General features: G+C 32.0%; 1 protein-coding gene across 1 annotated transcript; it reads right to left on the bottom strand.

The window, feature by feature from the left end:
* Nucleotides 1-207: 207 nt before the first annotated feature.
* LOC107901423 (IAA-amino acid hydrolase ILR1-like 6) lies at nucleotides 208-5,242 on the bottom strand. The gene is made up of 5 exons (XM_016827429.2): nucleotides 4,613-5,242; nucleotides 3,924-4,049; nucleotides 1,112-1,426; nucleotides 891-1,019; nucleotides 208-811 (listed from the first exon to the last, which is right to left on the bottom strand). Exons 1-5 carry the CDS (start codon nucleotides 5,120-5,122, stop codon nucleotides 446-448), a joined length of 1,446 nt encoding a protein of 481 aa, XP_016682918.1. The 5' UTR covers nucleotides 5,123-5,242; the 3' UTR covers nucleotides 208-445.
* Nucleotides 5,243-16,116: the final 10,874 nt, after the last annotated feature.

Raw genomic sequence — 16,116 nt, 5'->3', positions numbered from 1 at the left:
ATGGAAGGAGCCCAAAAACCCAGCCCCACAAAACGAAAAGAAGACCTCAGAAACCCCGAGCCCAGAGCCCATCTCCTTACAGCCTATCACCACCAAATTTCATCTTAACCGAGGCAATGTAGTCGGTTGCATTAAATATCAACAAAAAAATTGGAAATCATAAAATATTTGCCTGGTTAAACCATCTTAATGCTCTGAACAGAAATATAGTTGAACGCAAAGTAGCATTAATTGAAACATTTAACACTGTTACAAGTTAAAAGAGCAGAGCATGGCATCCCCTGCTCAGTTCTTTACATCGCCAAAAGTTGAAAACCTTTGCCCTTTCCACCACCCTGACTATGATCAAAATCACCAGAGCACATGCATTGCCAATTCTCTCAGTAATCAGTGCTCACCCCAGTTGGGGATAAATAAACCACAGATATAAAGCCTCTTTCCTTTTTCAGCCTTGCTCGTTGAGGTACCTTTCAGCAATGGTGGCATGAACTGCAGCACCAATGGGAAGAACATCTTCGTCGATCATGAAATACGGCGAGTGACCGGTGTGTGTCGATCCCAAGGTCTCGTTTCTTACGCCGATGTAGTAGAAAGCTGCCGGAACTACCTGGGAGTAAAAGGAGAAATCCTCCGCACCCATCATTGGAGGGACCACCCTGAAATTTGGTGGTCCTAGCAAATCAGTGGCCACTTTCTTTACGTGCTCGTACATACGGTCGTCATTCACTGTTGGGGGATAGATTGTTGATTCTTTTTCAAAGAAATCGACCGTCGCCCAACATCGGAAAACATTGGCCTGTTCGACGATTACCTGTGTGTGTTTCCATGTCGAAGAATGTTAGAATCGTGAAAATCAGGACTCCAAATCTAAAGTGAAAACTGCGACGAACCTCTTCGATTCTTTGGAGAAGATTGTAAAAACTGGCGTTGGAGAAAGCCCTGAAAGTACCTCCGATGACCACCGTTTCAGGGATCATGTCAAGATTATTGCCTCCATTGAAAGAAGTGACCGAGACGACCTGCATGCATTTGCATTACAAGATTTAAACAAGTTTAAAAAAATTTCCCCGTGTTTTGGGAGTTGGAGAAATTTATAAAACAAAACTCGGACCTGGGAATCTAATGGATTTGATTCACGAGAAACAATTCCCTGTAAACTAATTACGGCAGCTGATGCAGCTAAGATTGGGTCGACGGAGTGATGGGAGCTGCCGGCAAGGCCTTTTCTTCCACTGAAAACAGCTCGAAAGAAGCCGCAGCCGGCAAGAAGAGGACCAGGCCTTGAGCCGATAATACCCGTGGGGTGTTCGTGAGATACATGGACTGCAAAAATGGCCTCTACGTTTTCCAATGCCCCATCTCCGATCATCCGCTTAGCACCATTTCCGGCTTCCTCTGCCGGCTGAAAGATCACTATCACAGTTCCCTAGACACCCAAAGTATATTTAATTAAACATATTACATTACGTAAAAAGGAATAATACGAACAAATACGGTAGAAAATAGAAATACCATGATAGAAATATTAGAATTTTGGTCATTTTTTATTAGTAAAAATTTTTTCACCCAATTATCAAAAATTATAAAATAATCATTTAATTAATTATTTTTATTTTTTTATCACCCAATAATCTTTGAATTGAGGATGTTTATCTAAAAAAACAAAAATTGAATAATTAAACAATTTATTCGAGAAATAATAATAACAAAAACAAATAGCAACATTTGGAAAATAAAATAAAACCCGCTAGTGTTGTATAAATAAATTATCCCATTTTTGTCTTCTTCTTAAAGCTTCCCACGACCAAACAAATTGTTGTTAGAAAATGCAGATAATTTTTTAATGGAACCCTTTACCTTACACACTTAGACAAATTACAATACTTAAATATTAATTGATTTTTATAATGTTAAATATTGGTTTGATTGATAAAAAAACCAAATCAATGGGACGTGGTTTTCATAAAATAGTGATTTTATACAAATGAGGACAAAGATTGGACATTATTGAGCAAGCAACTTAGGTTTATGTCACTGTCTGGAGACTATACTATATGAATATCCATCCAGCTGTATGTATTTGGACTATATCCGTATTCAATACCAATATATACACAGCCATGAATCCAGAGAAAGAATATATCTTATTGGTATACTCTCGTTTTCAACAAGCTTTCACTATGACTTGCAGGAATTTCTATCAACATTAGGGGAAATTTTATTCTTCTTCCACAAAACTTTATGTCTTTGATAAAGATTCCTTCCCCATGTATAAAGGTAGGCATAGGATGGAAAGTAAGCTATGATGCTTTAATTAAAAATATATTTCTTTAAGCTAATATTTGATGCATTTATCTACTCAATAAACTACAAAATAACATGATATCTTTTCTCTTTTTTTAAAAAAATTATTTTAGATCTTATGAAGAATTTTATTTTGAATGATATTTTATTATCTAATAGGTTTTAAAGTGATAACTATACGAATATATGCTTGCCAACAACCTCTTGGCAGCATTTGTGTTGTGACATGAGAGCTTAGGTTCAATCCCTAAGAACCTTACCCCTAACCCTAATTATAATATATATATATAAGAATATATGGTTAAATAATTTGAAAACAAAGATTATTTATTTGGCCCTCCAATTTTACAAAAAAAATATTTCAATTTTCTATTTAATTTTTTTGTCTCTTTTGACCCTTGAACATGTATTGTTTATCAAATCACCCCAAAATGCATCGAAAAGTTAATGTCTGTTAACTTTGCCGATGTGGCATCCATGTGTATACCATTTAAAAATATTTTTTGTATTTTTTTAATAATGTTAATAATTCCTTAATGTTTTTTAATATTTTTAAATTTTAACAATTCATGTGTATATCACTGAAAAAGACAAAAAATTAAATAGAAAGTTAAAATAATTTTTATTGTAAAGTAGAAGGGAAAAATAAATTATTATGCGATTTTAGCACTTAATTTATTTTCCCCTTTTGGAGGAGCAATTTTCCCCCTTTCTTGACCTCTAAAGGTTCAAATTTTATAGATGAAAAAGATGGCCTAGTGTGGGTTCCCAAAAAAAAGAGCATAGACTCAAAACTAATCCCTAAAATGTAGCCAACCCATGTTTGATGGTAAATTTCATTTGATATAAATGAAAGTAGTTAAGTTAATCGGGTTAAAGCATTTAATATCTTTAGTTTAAGAAATATATATATATATATATATATTTGTATATAAGGGTATTGGTTGTTTATTAGTCGGAATTAGTATATTTATAATTAGTTGTAATGATTAATTCTCTTATCGTGGGTTTCTTTGAAAAGGTAAAAGATTGATTATTAGTTATAAAGATTAAACCCCTAATTTTATGACTAAAAGATTAAGTGAAGAACCACTACGTTAAATCATCATCTTTTAATTGGGATGTAAAGGGGAAGCTGTCCATGTGATGAGAAAGGGATACAAAAACATTATTATTAAGTTAGAATTCTTGTGATAACAATGAAAAGGGTAGAAAAAAACAAATGTAAAAATGTGAGTCAGCCAAATGACAATGAAGATAAAGGCGAAAGGTAGGGATAAATGTGTGACAGAATTCATTACAAAAACAACGAAACATGTAACCATCACATGCTTTTTAGGGCTACACATGGACCAGGGTCAAGTAGTTTGCTAGGAAACAAATATTGCGTGCCCTTTCCATTTATCACCAGCCAACACTACATTTCTTGCCTAAATGGGTCGTCATTCTTTCTTTCTTTTTTTTTGTACTTTTTCTTTACCCATTTATCAAATGGATTAATCTTGAGTTTGTTTAAACTTGTTGCTTTAGCTTTGCATCTAAAATGATTGCCATTGAGATATACACACTTAAACTAGATGCATTCAATGCGTGAGATGGGATTAGAACTTGAATTTTACCTTCAAAAGGTGTTCACGATTCTTCAATATTTTGGCTGCACCGACAAGCATTGCAACATGTGCATCGTGGCCACAAGCATGCATTTTTCCGGCAACTTTGCTTTTATGCTTCCATTCTACAGCTTCCTAAAATTAAATGACTCCACATAAGTGAAAACAAGGTAGGGCAACTTTCCTAAATTATTTAGATATATAAGAAAAAAATCAAATTATAAATAGGAGGGTTCAATGCAGGACCACTACTCTGCTAGTCTCTAAGATATGCAGGATCACTACTCTAATTGTCTCGAATTTATTTTAACATCTCTTATCATTATGTCAAGATAATCTTATCATTGGAAACTCAACATTCTATTGTTTGTCTTATTTAATTTAAGAGTACATTTCTTGTCCTCGTGTTATCAAAAAAAATGTAAAATAAAATTAAAACATATCCACCCTACGGAAATAAATTCATACACAAAAATCCTAAACTAAAACTCTCAAACTTTCTGAACTAAAAAAGTCCAAATCAAATAAATGAATACAATGATCATGAACCACCTACCAGAAGTCAGAACCCTTCACACATATACATGTATGTCTACGTATATGTGTACGTACAAGTATACAGTATATAGTTATAAAATACATAGATGTATACGAATATAAAAATTAAAAAAGAAGAGAAGGAACCTAAGTATATGTACCTGTATAGGAAGGGCATCCATGTCAGCTCGGATGGCAACAAAGGGCGGGCCACCGGTTCCAATCCAAGCCCGAATACCCGTTTTGGCTAAAGGGTACCTATATTCAATATCCATACGGTCCAACTCGGATCGAACGAGTTTACTGGTTTCGTACTCTTCAAAAGCTAGCTCAGGGTTTTCATGTATCTTCCTTCTCAACCCTTTAATCCACTCGACGTTGTCGGGCTCCCGGGCCAGGCCCAACACCTCCTCAGAGCAGGTCACGTCCCATACGTCGCAGAAGCTGGATGATATCAGAGACGACGTCGTTTGGTTCTTACCGGAGTTTAAGGAAGCCTTGGGATTGGTGGAAGAAGATATAGCGTTGAAAAAAGTGGTGTATTGATTACCCGACGAAGAAGAATAAGAAGACGAAGAAGTTATGGAGTTAACAAAAACAAGAAAATTGTTAGCCAAAAAGGGAATAAAGATTAAGCTTACAACCAAAACATATGATTTTAGAGAATACATGTTTGGAGAGAAGAAAAGAAAATGAATGGATAAAGAATGGACAGCCAGAGTTTTCTTTAAAAAGGGAAGAGAGAAAGAGAGGAGAGACAGAATTAAGCACGTGGTGTAAGAGATATAGTCACGTGGGAGAATATGGATGTAAGGAATTTAATATATAGAGCTGGTCGATTAAGGCATCGAAATGCAGCAGTGTTTGGGCCCACCACTTTTCGTAGCGGTTTTCAATGTGACAGATTGACGCACTGCCTTTGAATTTGACACTCATTTTCTCTCTCTCAATTTTACCTCTTTAATAACACCTTACCTTGCACTATTAGTTAAGGTGTTCATCATCTAATATATAGTCTAAGTTTAAGTTTGAATTGTGATACTTGTGTTGCTTATAATTCATAAAAAAAAAACCTTATATTGGTATGTTCAATTTGTTGTGATTCTTTTGAATCCAATTATTGATGTGTTTTTCTTATGATTAATAAGTTAATACACAAAAAAAACAAATAAAAAGAAAGGTTAATTTTGTCTTATATTTTTTTTATTTACTTTCCATCTACGTGAGAAAGTAATTATTCTACCAATTATCAAGGGAATCACTTCCATTACTTGTCGAAAAGTGTTGAGGATAAACTCGATTAAGCAACAAATAATCAAAATATTAAATAAAATTGAAAAGATCGAACATAAATATTTATGTAGAAAATTCCTCCAAAAAAGATAAAAAATCACAGATAAATATAAATTCACTATAACGACAAATATAAATTCACTATAACTTGTTTTTAGGAAATGTAAAGATGTCCTAGGTATTTTGCCTTCAGTATCGCGTTATCCAAAGCTCGATATTGTGATACCAGCCCATTGTCACAATATCCAATCTCCAATGTTGTGATATTGAAGGAGGGGAAACCCAAGTGGGTATTTTTTCTTCGCTACCGCGACACTTGCATCTTGACGTCGCAACATTGGTTTAGTGTTGCAATACACATATCCTAGTGTCATGAAATTAACGTTGTTTACCCTGTTTTGCCTCGATTAAGACCTGAACGACCTCAGAATGTAACCAAATTTTAAAGTAAGATTAAAAATGACTTAAATATCTTCAAATGAGTATATTATATTAAATTTAATTCTTGATATTGATGCTTGAGTTAAATTAGATTTAGTGTCCATAGGTGACATCTCTTGCTCAAAATGTGTAACAAACTATTTTCCAGTGATGTTGAAAATAGTGGTTTTGGGACCACAATTCCAACGTGTGAGTCTGTAAATATTAAATAATAATATTTATGAGTCAAATATAGTGTTATATTAAATTTTGACATCATAATCTTTGTTAATTGAACAATTAGTTAAAGTACAAGTGGTTTGACCCTAAAGTTAGTGATTTTAAAAATTGAGGTATCAAGACCTCGTTTCCACAATCTAAGCTCGTAAATATTTTTATTAAACATTTACGAAGTGTTTATATAGGTGGATTGAGTTTTGGTCCAAAAATTTTAGTGATTGGATACACATCGTCAATATATTGTTCGACATTCAAATTGAAGGTTGCATACACTGCAACCACATGCGTACACAGGTATCAAAGTGTTTGGAACCGTTCACACTTGCACCATCTGTTTTGGAGATAAACTTCGTAGGACCTTGATGGGATCCCCGAACGACGACTGATGCACTCTGTCACTCGAAAAGTTTCCAAGTTTCGGGAATATAGTTCTGCATTCATCGACCTCGCCTTCTAAGCGTTGACTTCCATGACATTCCTGACATATTCGACGTGTACGTGTCCAAGCTTCATTTGTTTTGCTTGTCTTAACCTCATTTTTGGCATCAGGGTTGCTAGCTTGTAAAACGTAGCTGAGAAAACTGATGAAATTGGTAAGAGACACGTACGCCTCAATACGAAATTAACAGCTTCAACGAGGTTGGTTGTCAAATGACCATATTGGTAGCCATCATCAAAACATTAAGCCCATTGCCACGACTCCATACTACTCAACCACTGACTGATAGAAGGATTGTACCTGACTATATTAGTCTCCAACCTTGTCAGCTTATGCTTGAATCGGTGTGGTTCCAGTTTGTACCCTGTGAATGTATTCCGATAAAACATGTTACCATTTCTTTTAGTTTATGGACTCAAAATATTCACAAAAAAATTTTAATTACGATATTTGTACCAATGTTCACGATTTGTTTGTGCCAATCTTTGTTCTTGTATTCCTTGTGGAAGTCGACAGTGATATGACGAATGTAGTAAGCAGATCTCCATGGAACATTGGATTTCCAAATTGCAATAATAAAACCCTTGGATCTATCAGAGACAATGAAAATGTTACCTTGCCTAACAACATGCCTTCGCAAGTTCCTAATGAAAAATTCCCATGATTCAAAATTCTCCAACTCTATGATGGCGAAGGCGATCGGTAAAACATTTCGGTTACCGTCTTATGCAACCGCAATCAGTAGTATATACGTGTATTTTCTATAAATCCACGTTCTATTAACTTGCACAAGCGGTTTGCAGTAGTGAAAGTCCCTAACACATGGATCGATCGTCCAGAACAATTAGTGAAAAACTCTTCTCCCCGGTTCAAGTTGTTTATTCGGAACTCTGTAAGTCAACGTTTGCAAGTCCACAACAGTTCTTGACACGTACTCCACCATCGCTAAAATCCATCATTGAAGTTCATTATATGGCTCATCCCAATCGTCATACAACTGCTTCATTGCCATTTGTTTCACCCACAATGCTTTATTGTACGACACTTTGTACTGGAATCGGGCTTGCATGTCCACAATCAATGTTGACACAGGAATGGTTGGGCTATCTTTCACTAATAGCATGATGCAGTTGTAGATACTTTTGACATCCAATTTCAGTGGTTCTGAGTCATACATTTGACAGTACATGTAAGGTGCCCTTCTAATTTTCGTATTTGTCACTGTTGAATCCTCTGTATAAATGCAACTCGAACCTGCTAGCCACACCCTTTGTCAGCTATCCAACATTCCCCAACATATAATGATAGCTAAAAGATGATGGATTATTATAAGTTATATGGTTGTTGGTAGTTTTAAAATTTAATAATTTTATTAAAAACATCAAATACAAATTGAAAACTATGTGACTATTCATATATGTATTATTTTTTTCAATTTAATAATTTGAATAATTTCGTACTTAAGTTAAATATTTTATTATAGTAAAAGGAATGATTAGTGAATTGAAAATATGTTCTAAGGATTTTAAAGTGGGTAATGTTAAAAGAAAAGGAAACATTTGATTAGATTTAATTTTGGTGTGACACCACTAAGCATTAAGTATTAACAAATTAATCTACTTTTCAAGGCTTATTTAATTGATATAAGATAAGATTTCATCTTTTAAATTATTATGCTATACTCTTTCATTGCCTTCTCAACTATCTCATTAAACTCAATTCAATTATGATACGTGATATTTTCAATTAAATAACATTAAGTCATCTCTCTTTCTTTGTCCCTCCTTTTCTCTATCTTTATCTTCTTACCCATTTGTGAAAATAAAAACCCCATAAAATCGACTTGTCACACTCTTCTCTCATTTTTCTCTTTCCTATGAAGTTTATTTTAATGGCAAAAAAGATGAGGGTTTATTTTAATATTGAAAGTGAACGTTTGTTTTGATGGAAGAAATTTGAAGTATAGTTTACCTCAAAATCTGTAGAAATTTCTTGGTATAGGGAGGATGAAGATGAAAAGAGAGAGAGAGATTGAGATTTTTAATTTAATTTTAAATATTTTTACTTAATTAACAATATCACGACTCATAATTTAATTGATTTAAAGATTATTTTTAACAGAAGTTAATAGTTAATATATAAAGTGATCTGAGAAAAAAACTTCAAGTACCTACTTTAAAAAAAAACCTCTAAATTACGATAAAACTCAGACTTTATCTCAATTTTTAAAAAAAATTAAGATAGAATTTTTTTTTGGAAGAAATAAATTAAGATAGAAGAAAGAGGTGTTGGGGGTTGAATTCAAAATTTTGGGTGAAAAAAAAAGATGGAAGTTTGATGAAAAATATTAGTATTTTCATTCCTCAATTTAACCATTTCACTATAATTAATGTTGTTTGTACCGGATTAAATCGACCGGTCAGACCAATTGAATTGAGAATCGATTAAGGTATGAGTTTAGAGAATAGTTTTAAATCAGGCAGTTGAATTGAATTTTATATCTTTATTTTTTTGAATTTTTTAATAATTTTTTGATTAAATTAATGATCCGATAATCTGACTGATTCGACTTCTGATCCGATTGAAAAAATATTAACTACAATATTTGAAGCTAATAAATCTCATCCCCTCTCCAAATTTCCTCAAGTTACTTTTATATTTCCTTACACATCTACTCACCCTTTAAAATTTCCTTTCTTTGTAAATATGATAGTTTCTTTGTAAATAAGCTCTTAATCTATGATTTTTACTCATAAATAATTTATTAAATCATAAATAAAAAAATAGCTTGTTTATGAGTAAAAATCATAGATTAAGAGCTTATTTAACTACAAAAATAGGTTGAGGGCTTGTTTATTAAATAAAAAAGTGAGTTGAAGAGGAATAAAAAGAAAATAATAAATAATGAGGGCTTAGAAGGCAATTAGCCACGTTTCAACTTTAGTGCCGCCACACCCATAGGCGGCACCAATTCACTTTCAAAATTTAAAATGGTAAATTTCCATATCAGGTCCTTGAAACTTTAGATTATTACATTTTAGTCCTATGCCGCCTATGGGAAAGGCACCTTTGGTGCTGCCTTTTGCATGCCCTCCATCAACCATCTTTTTTTTATATATTATTTTGGTAAATAAAAAAATTTATAATATTTTAATATTTTTTTTTATTTTTTTTGTAATATTTTGGTAACAAACCCTCTAGACTACAGTCGCTACGTTGAAAACTATAGTGCTAGCATAGTTTTCCACCCATTCCTTATTTACCAAGGCCCTAGCAAACCTTTCCCTCATCGGTCTTGCCTCCTTATTACTAAACCAAGTAAATTTTGTCTATTATAAGGCAAATAATGGCTTTTTAACCTAAATAATATAAAAAATAAAATTAATAACTAAAATGATATGCGCATAAGATTATTTACCAAAATGGTATGATTTTATTGGTGTCGCAAATTGGCGTCACCGGACTGAAATACAATTATCTAAAGTATTTAGGGACTTGATATGCAAATTTGCCCTTTTGAGTGGCTGCTGAAAAAAAGAGAGTAAAGGAGTGTGGCTGTTTCAGCACCAAACCTTAAATGTGGCTAATTGCTTTCTAAGTCCTCCTTATTTATTATTTTATTTTTATCCCCCTTCAACTCACTACGTTGTGTTTAAAGAAGCCCTCAACCTATTTTTATAGTTAAATAAGCTCTTAGCCTATGATTTTTTACTCATAAAAACCCTTTATTTTAATATTAAAGTAAATATATTTTGAATTTCAAGCTCTTATCTTAATTATTTGTTGATGCAATAAAAGTTATGTACACTTTAACATCAACATAAAATCTAAAAAAGTAATCAAAAATTTCAAAAGAGTAGTTAAGAATATCATGTATTTAAGCACTCTCAAGAAAAAAAATTTATTTAATAAACTATTCTCATCAAATTCCCATAAACATAAAATGCAAATTAGTTTCTATTTTTTTAAATAGCTTTACTTTGGGTAAAATATATTTACTTTAATATTAAAATAAAGTATTTTTATGAATAAAAATCATAGGTTAAGAGCTTTTTAACTACAAAAATAGGTTGAGGACTTGTTTAAACACAATATAGTGAGTTAAAGGAGAATAAAAAGAAAATAATAAATAAGGAGGGCTTAGAAGACAATTAGCCACATTTAAAATTTGGTGCAAGGCGGCACCTTTAACTTTTTTTTCAGCAGTCACTCAAAATGGTAAATTTACATATCAGGTCATTGAATACTTTAGATCATTACATTTCAGTCCAGTACCGCCAATTTGACAGGAGGCACCAGAAAAAGAATATCATTTTGGTAAATAATCTAATGGGCATGTTATTTCAGTTATTAATTTTTTTTTTGTATTATTTAAGTAAAAAAGCAGCAAATAATAGAAGCTGCAATCATTACAATTTTGGAAACTAACATCACGTAATGGAATAAAATTTTGTTTCCCTTAAAACTTTTAGATTTTAGAAACAGAATTATACACATGCCTTTTAAAATAAATTTTGGAAAGAATGAAACATGTGTTAGAACAAATTTTAGAACAAAAATCAATGAAAACATAAGATAGTAAAAATGGGATCTAAAAATAAAACTGTTAAAAATTTAGGGTCTTTTTAGATAGACGTTTATTTTTAGTGTGATGCGTTTAATTATTATTATTATTATCTCACGCTATAATATCGCTATAGTCTCTACTCTCATCATCACAGCTAAAAATACCCTTACACTATAATCCCCTTTATAACCATAAAATTCTAAGACCATTCATGACTGAAAATATCATCAAATGAAACAAACACTAAAATCACATGGTCGGAAAAAAAATTGAATTTTCTACACTTACATCAAAAAGAAAAAAAAACTGTCATGTCCATTAAAATAAAAAAAATTAAGACATTTTATATTTTTAATGAAAAACAATCATGAACTTCGAATATAAATCGTGAAGACTAACATGGAAGGTATATTCAAAAATTAAAATAATTATAAAAATGTAAAAAGTTTAGTTATTTTTATATTAATACAAGTGGATCACTCTTTGTGTATGTGCATACATGCCTGTACAATATATAATGTATTTGAATGAATTGATGTCACCAGATAATATTACAAAAATAAATTATTCAAAACTATACAAAATAAATACGCGAGGATAAATGTGTCTTCACCTTTAGTCGTTATAATTAAAAGGTGAAGTTATGCTATTAGATTTCATACTTTGCGTAAGTTGTAGATTTAGTACATGTATTTTAATTCGATCATTTTCAATCCCTCTATTTTTAGAATTTGAAAATTTTAATATTATTCAAATTATAACTATTAAATTCATTAAGTTAAGTTTTGATATTTTTCAAAATTTGATGTGTCAAACATATTATCACATGTGTAATGCTATGTTTGCTTATTATTTTTACATATTACTTACAAAAAACATCAATTAATAGATTTAACAAATATCGTTTGCATTAATACTAAAATTTTAGAATTCAAACAATATAGCTACTAAGAATGATCCAATTGGTGAACGAAGACTAAATTTATAACTTTACCCATAATACATGACTAATTACATAATTTAACCGAACAAATTTAACAGTTATCATTGGGTAAGGATTAAAATTGATTAAATTAAAATACATATACTAAATCCATAATTTACACAAAGTATAAGATCTAATAGTAAAATTTTACCTAATTTTGGAGTAAATGAAGACTTAATAAATAAATCAAAATTTGGAATTCAATCAAACATATTATTATTAAATGGATTAAGTCGTAGCCGCCTCATTCATTTTCCCTTTATTGTTGCCGGAGACTTTGTAGCAGTCATAGTACACTGCTTTTAGCAGCCAACGCCGACCTCTTTTCCTTGGGATTTAAACCAATTTGTAGAAACTCCAAAGCTATGGTCTTCACTCAATTAAACGAATCAAATTAATTCAACTTTTTAACTTTTTAATAGTTAATTAAATTAATTTTTTTTAAAAATTAATTCAACTAAAATATTTCGATTAATTTGATTAATTAATTAAATTAATTAAAATTTATATTTTTTAATTAAAATAAGTATAAAGTATATAAAAATAAATAAATTAATAATGTTTATTTGATTGAATCATCAGAATTAATCGAATTAATTAAATGTAAATTACATATAATTTATATTACCAATTATTAAATTCGATTAATTATCTAATTTTAAATCGAATTAATCGATAACTAAATTTTTAAAAATTTATTAATTGATTTTCGATAGAATCAATTAATTAATTGATTAATCGAATTAAATCGATTCGATTAATTTAATTCGATTTTAAACAAAATTTAGATAATTTTAATCTTAATTATAATGCTAACTGAACCGACCGGAGTGATCCATCCATCATCTTCTTTAAACCAATCAACAATATGTATATTTTTATCTTTTCCTTTCTTTTTTTTAACATTTATTTGTTTGCTTATTTATTAAAAATAATTATATAGAGAGATTGATGGACGGTGAGGCGGTGACCAGTGGGTGGATGTTCCATCAAGATTGACACTTGACCAATCTCTCCACTGCTATTTTTTCACATGTACTTCGAAAAGCCAGACATGTCAATTCGCCTTCTTTCAATTTTGTTTTTGTTTTTCTTCTGATTTTAATTGCATTTCAATAGTTACATAAATTTAGACACTTAAATTAAGTATTGTCTTAAATTTGAAATCTTAAATTGATGGTGTTGGTGACTCAGGAGTTCTGATAGGGAATGGGAAAGGGTCGTAAAACTCATCTCCTTTTGTTCAGTAAGGTTTGGTTTTTCTCCTGTTTCTTGTTTTTTGTTACTGTATTTTGAATATGGATTTGTCAATTTTTTCATGGAATTATCGAGATTGTGCTGGTATAAATTTTCAGTGTATTTTTTGTGAATATAATTTGGAGCATAAATTAGATATTGTCAGTCTATTAAATACTAGAGTTAGTCGTACAAAAGTTGATAACATCATTATCAAATTGGATTTTCATTGTTCTCACCGAGTGGAAGTAGTTGGTTTTTCAGGGAAATCTGAGTAGGTTGGAAGGACTCGGTTAGACTTGAGGTAATTTACAGCCATTCACAATTTATTCTGGTTCGGATCCTTGGTCATTCTCTTTGCAAACCTGTCTTTATTACTTTTGTTTATGGCAGTCCTGATAGAAAAAAAAAACAAAAACTATTCTAGGAAGGGTTAAATGCTACTGTTCCTTTGGGGGCTGCTCCTTGGCTCGCTATTGGGGGCTTCAATGCCATCTTGCCTGATAGTGAAAAGAAAAGGGGATGGGTTCGAGGAAGAAGGTGCTCTTTTTTCGGTGGTTTTATGGATTTTGCAGCTTTACATTATTTGGGCTTTAGAGGCTTACCCTTCACTTGGTGTAGGAGGGACTTTTGAGAGGTTGGATAGAGCTATTGGGAATGATGTTTAACTGAATATGTTCCTTAATAGTTTGGTTACTCATCTTCCAAGGCTTAATTCTGAACATAGATCACTTTTCTTATCCTTGAGACCAAATCTTATAACTCCCAAGAAGAGACCTTTTAGATTTCTAATTGAATGGTTGGAGCATTCGAGGTTTCCAGAATTTGTTAAAGATCAGTAGGATTTCATTGGAAATTTGGCAGAATTCCACTCCCATCTTTCGAGTGATCTCAAGCAGTGGAATATAATTTGTACAGCCCAATTATTGCCCGGGCCCAATTAGCAGAGCCCAAACGGCCCAATAAGCCCAACAGGCCCAGAACCCAGTCAGACTAGGGTTTTAGAAAACGGAAACCCTAGCCAAGCCTAGTGCCGCGTCCATCCCTTTGCCATCACCGCTCGCCTTGTCCCATCGCCACCCACCGCCACTAGCTTCATCAACACCTGCAAAAACGACAGGAGAGAAAGCAGTAGCACGCAATAGATAGTGCAAGACAGCAAAATACAATAAAATACAATGTAAATTGGCTATAAAAGCCAAACAATGTCTCAGTACAATTTTTTTACAGCGTTTTGAATTCAAAAAAGAAAAACAGATCAAAAAGGTTGACTCCAGTTTATTCTTCTCTGTTCTTGTGTTCTTATTTACTTTACTTTTTATTTATTGTTTATTTTTCTGCAATCGTTCAACAAAGAAAACGAAACTGAAAAGGAAAGGAGTAAATACCTTACCGCTTCGACGGGCTGGTGTCGGAACCCCGCCTTTGCCGTCATCGGAGTTGAGCAAAAAGGGGCGTTTCATCCCTTTTCCTTTTGGTCTCGCGGTTGAGAAGGCTTAGCCTTCGGGGACGCCGCAAAAGGGGAGGCCTAGGGGCCATTCTCATGCAACCCCCTCCATTGGCCATGGGGGGCAGAGATGGTGGCCTAAGCTTAAGGGCCGAGAAAGGCGCAGGGAGGAGAGCATTTGGGCTCTCTGCTTTCTTTTTTTGTGTCTTTCATTTTCATTTTTATTTTGTTTTAAAAAAATGAAGTGGAGGCTATCAGATTAGGGTTTTTTTCGCCCTTATGTGATGTCTAAAACGACGCTGTTTGGAGTCTGATAAGTGGCTCCAAAACGGCGTCGTATTGAGCTCGACCCGCGCGTCGACCCGATGGACCTCAAGGATCCGCGTGTTTTGGACTAAGGGTCTATTTACCCTTTCAGTCCTTCTGCTTCTGGGCTTCCCTCCAATCTGGTCCCTGTTTTAGTTTTTTTCTTTTTTACTTTTCTCTCCTGGAATTTTGCTTTGTTTTTTAATTTAGTCCCGTTTTTTATTGTTTTTTTATTTTTTAAAAAGTAATTAGTTTTATTACCATTATTATTATCATCATCATTATTGCTTTGATTTTTATTATTTGCCTCTATTGTTTACCCATTTACACTGTTTTTAGATTATGATATATGTGTACATACCTATATAGATACTTACACTTTAATACATTCTATAATTTATATATATCATTCATATTTTTATAGTATGTGTACGCATATAACTTTCCAAGTTTACTTACATATGTATATCTACTTAGATATATATTATTTATACTTTATACTTTAATATACGAATACACATATTTTATTTTTATGAATATATATACATATTTATCTTTTATTATTTTATGTATATAGCCGAATGTCTCTATATATATGTATATTTTTTAATTTTCATAAATACATACTTATATACTTTATATCTTATTTATTTATATATCCTTGTATACATATATTTTTATATACTTTATAATGCATACATGCACATAATATATATGTACGTTTTTTATTTT

This window comes from Gossypium hirsutum, chromosome D06 (assembly GCF_007990345.1).
Source record: "Gossypium hirsutum isolate 1008001.06 chromosome D06, Gossypium_hirsutum_v2.1, whole genome shotgun sequence".
Taxonomy (NCBI): domain Eukaryota; kingdom Viridiplantae; phylum Streptophyta; class Magnoliopsida; order Malvales; family Malvaceae; genus Gossypium; species Gossypium hirsutum.
This window is presented reverse-complemented; position numbering and strand designations above follow the sequence as displayed.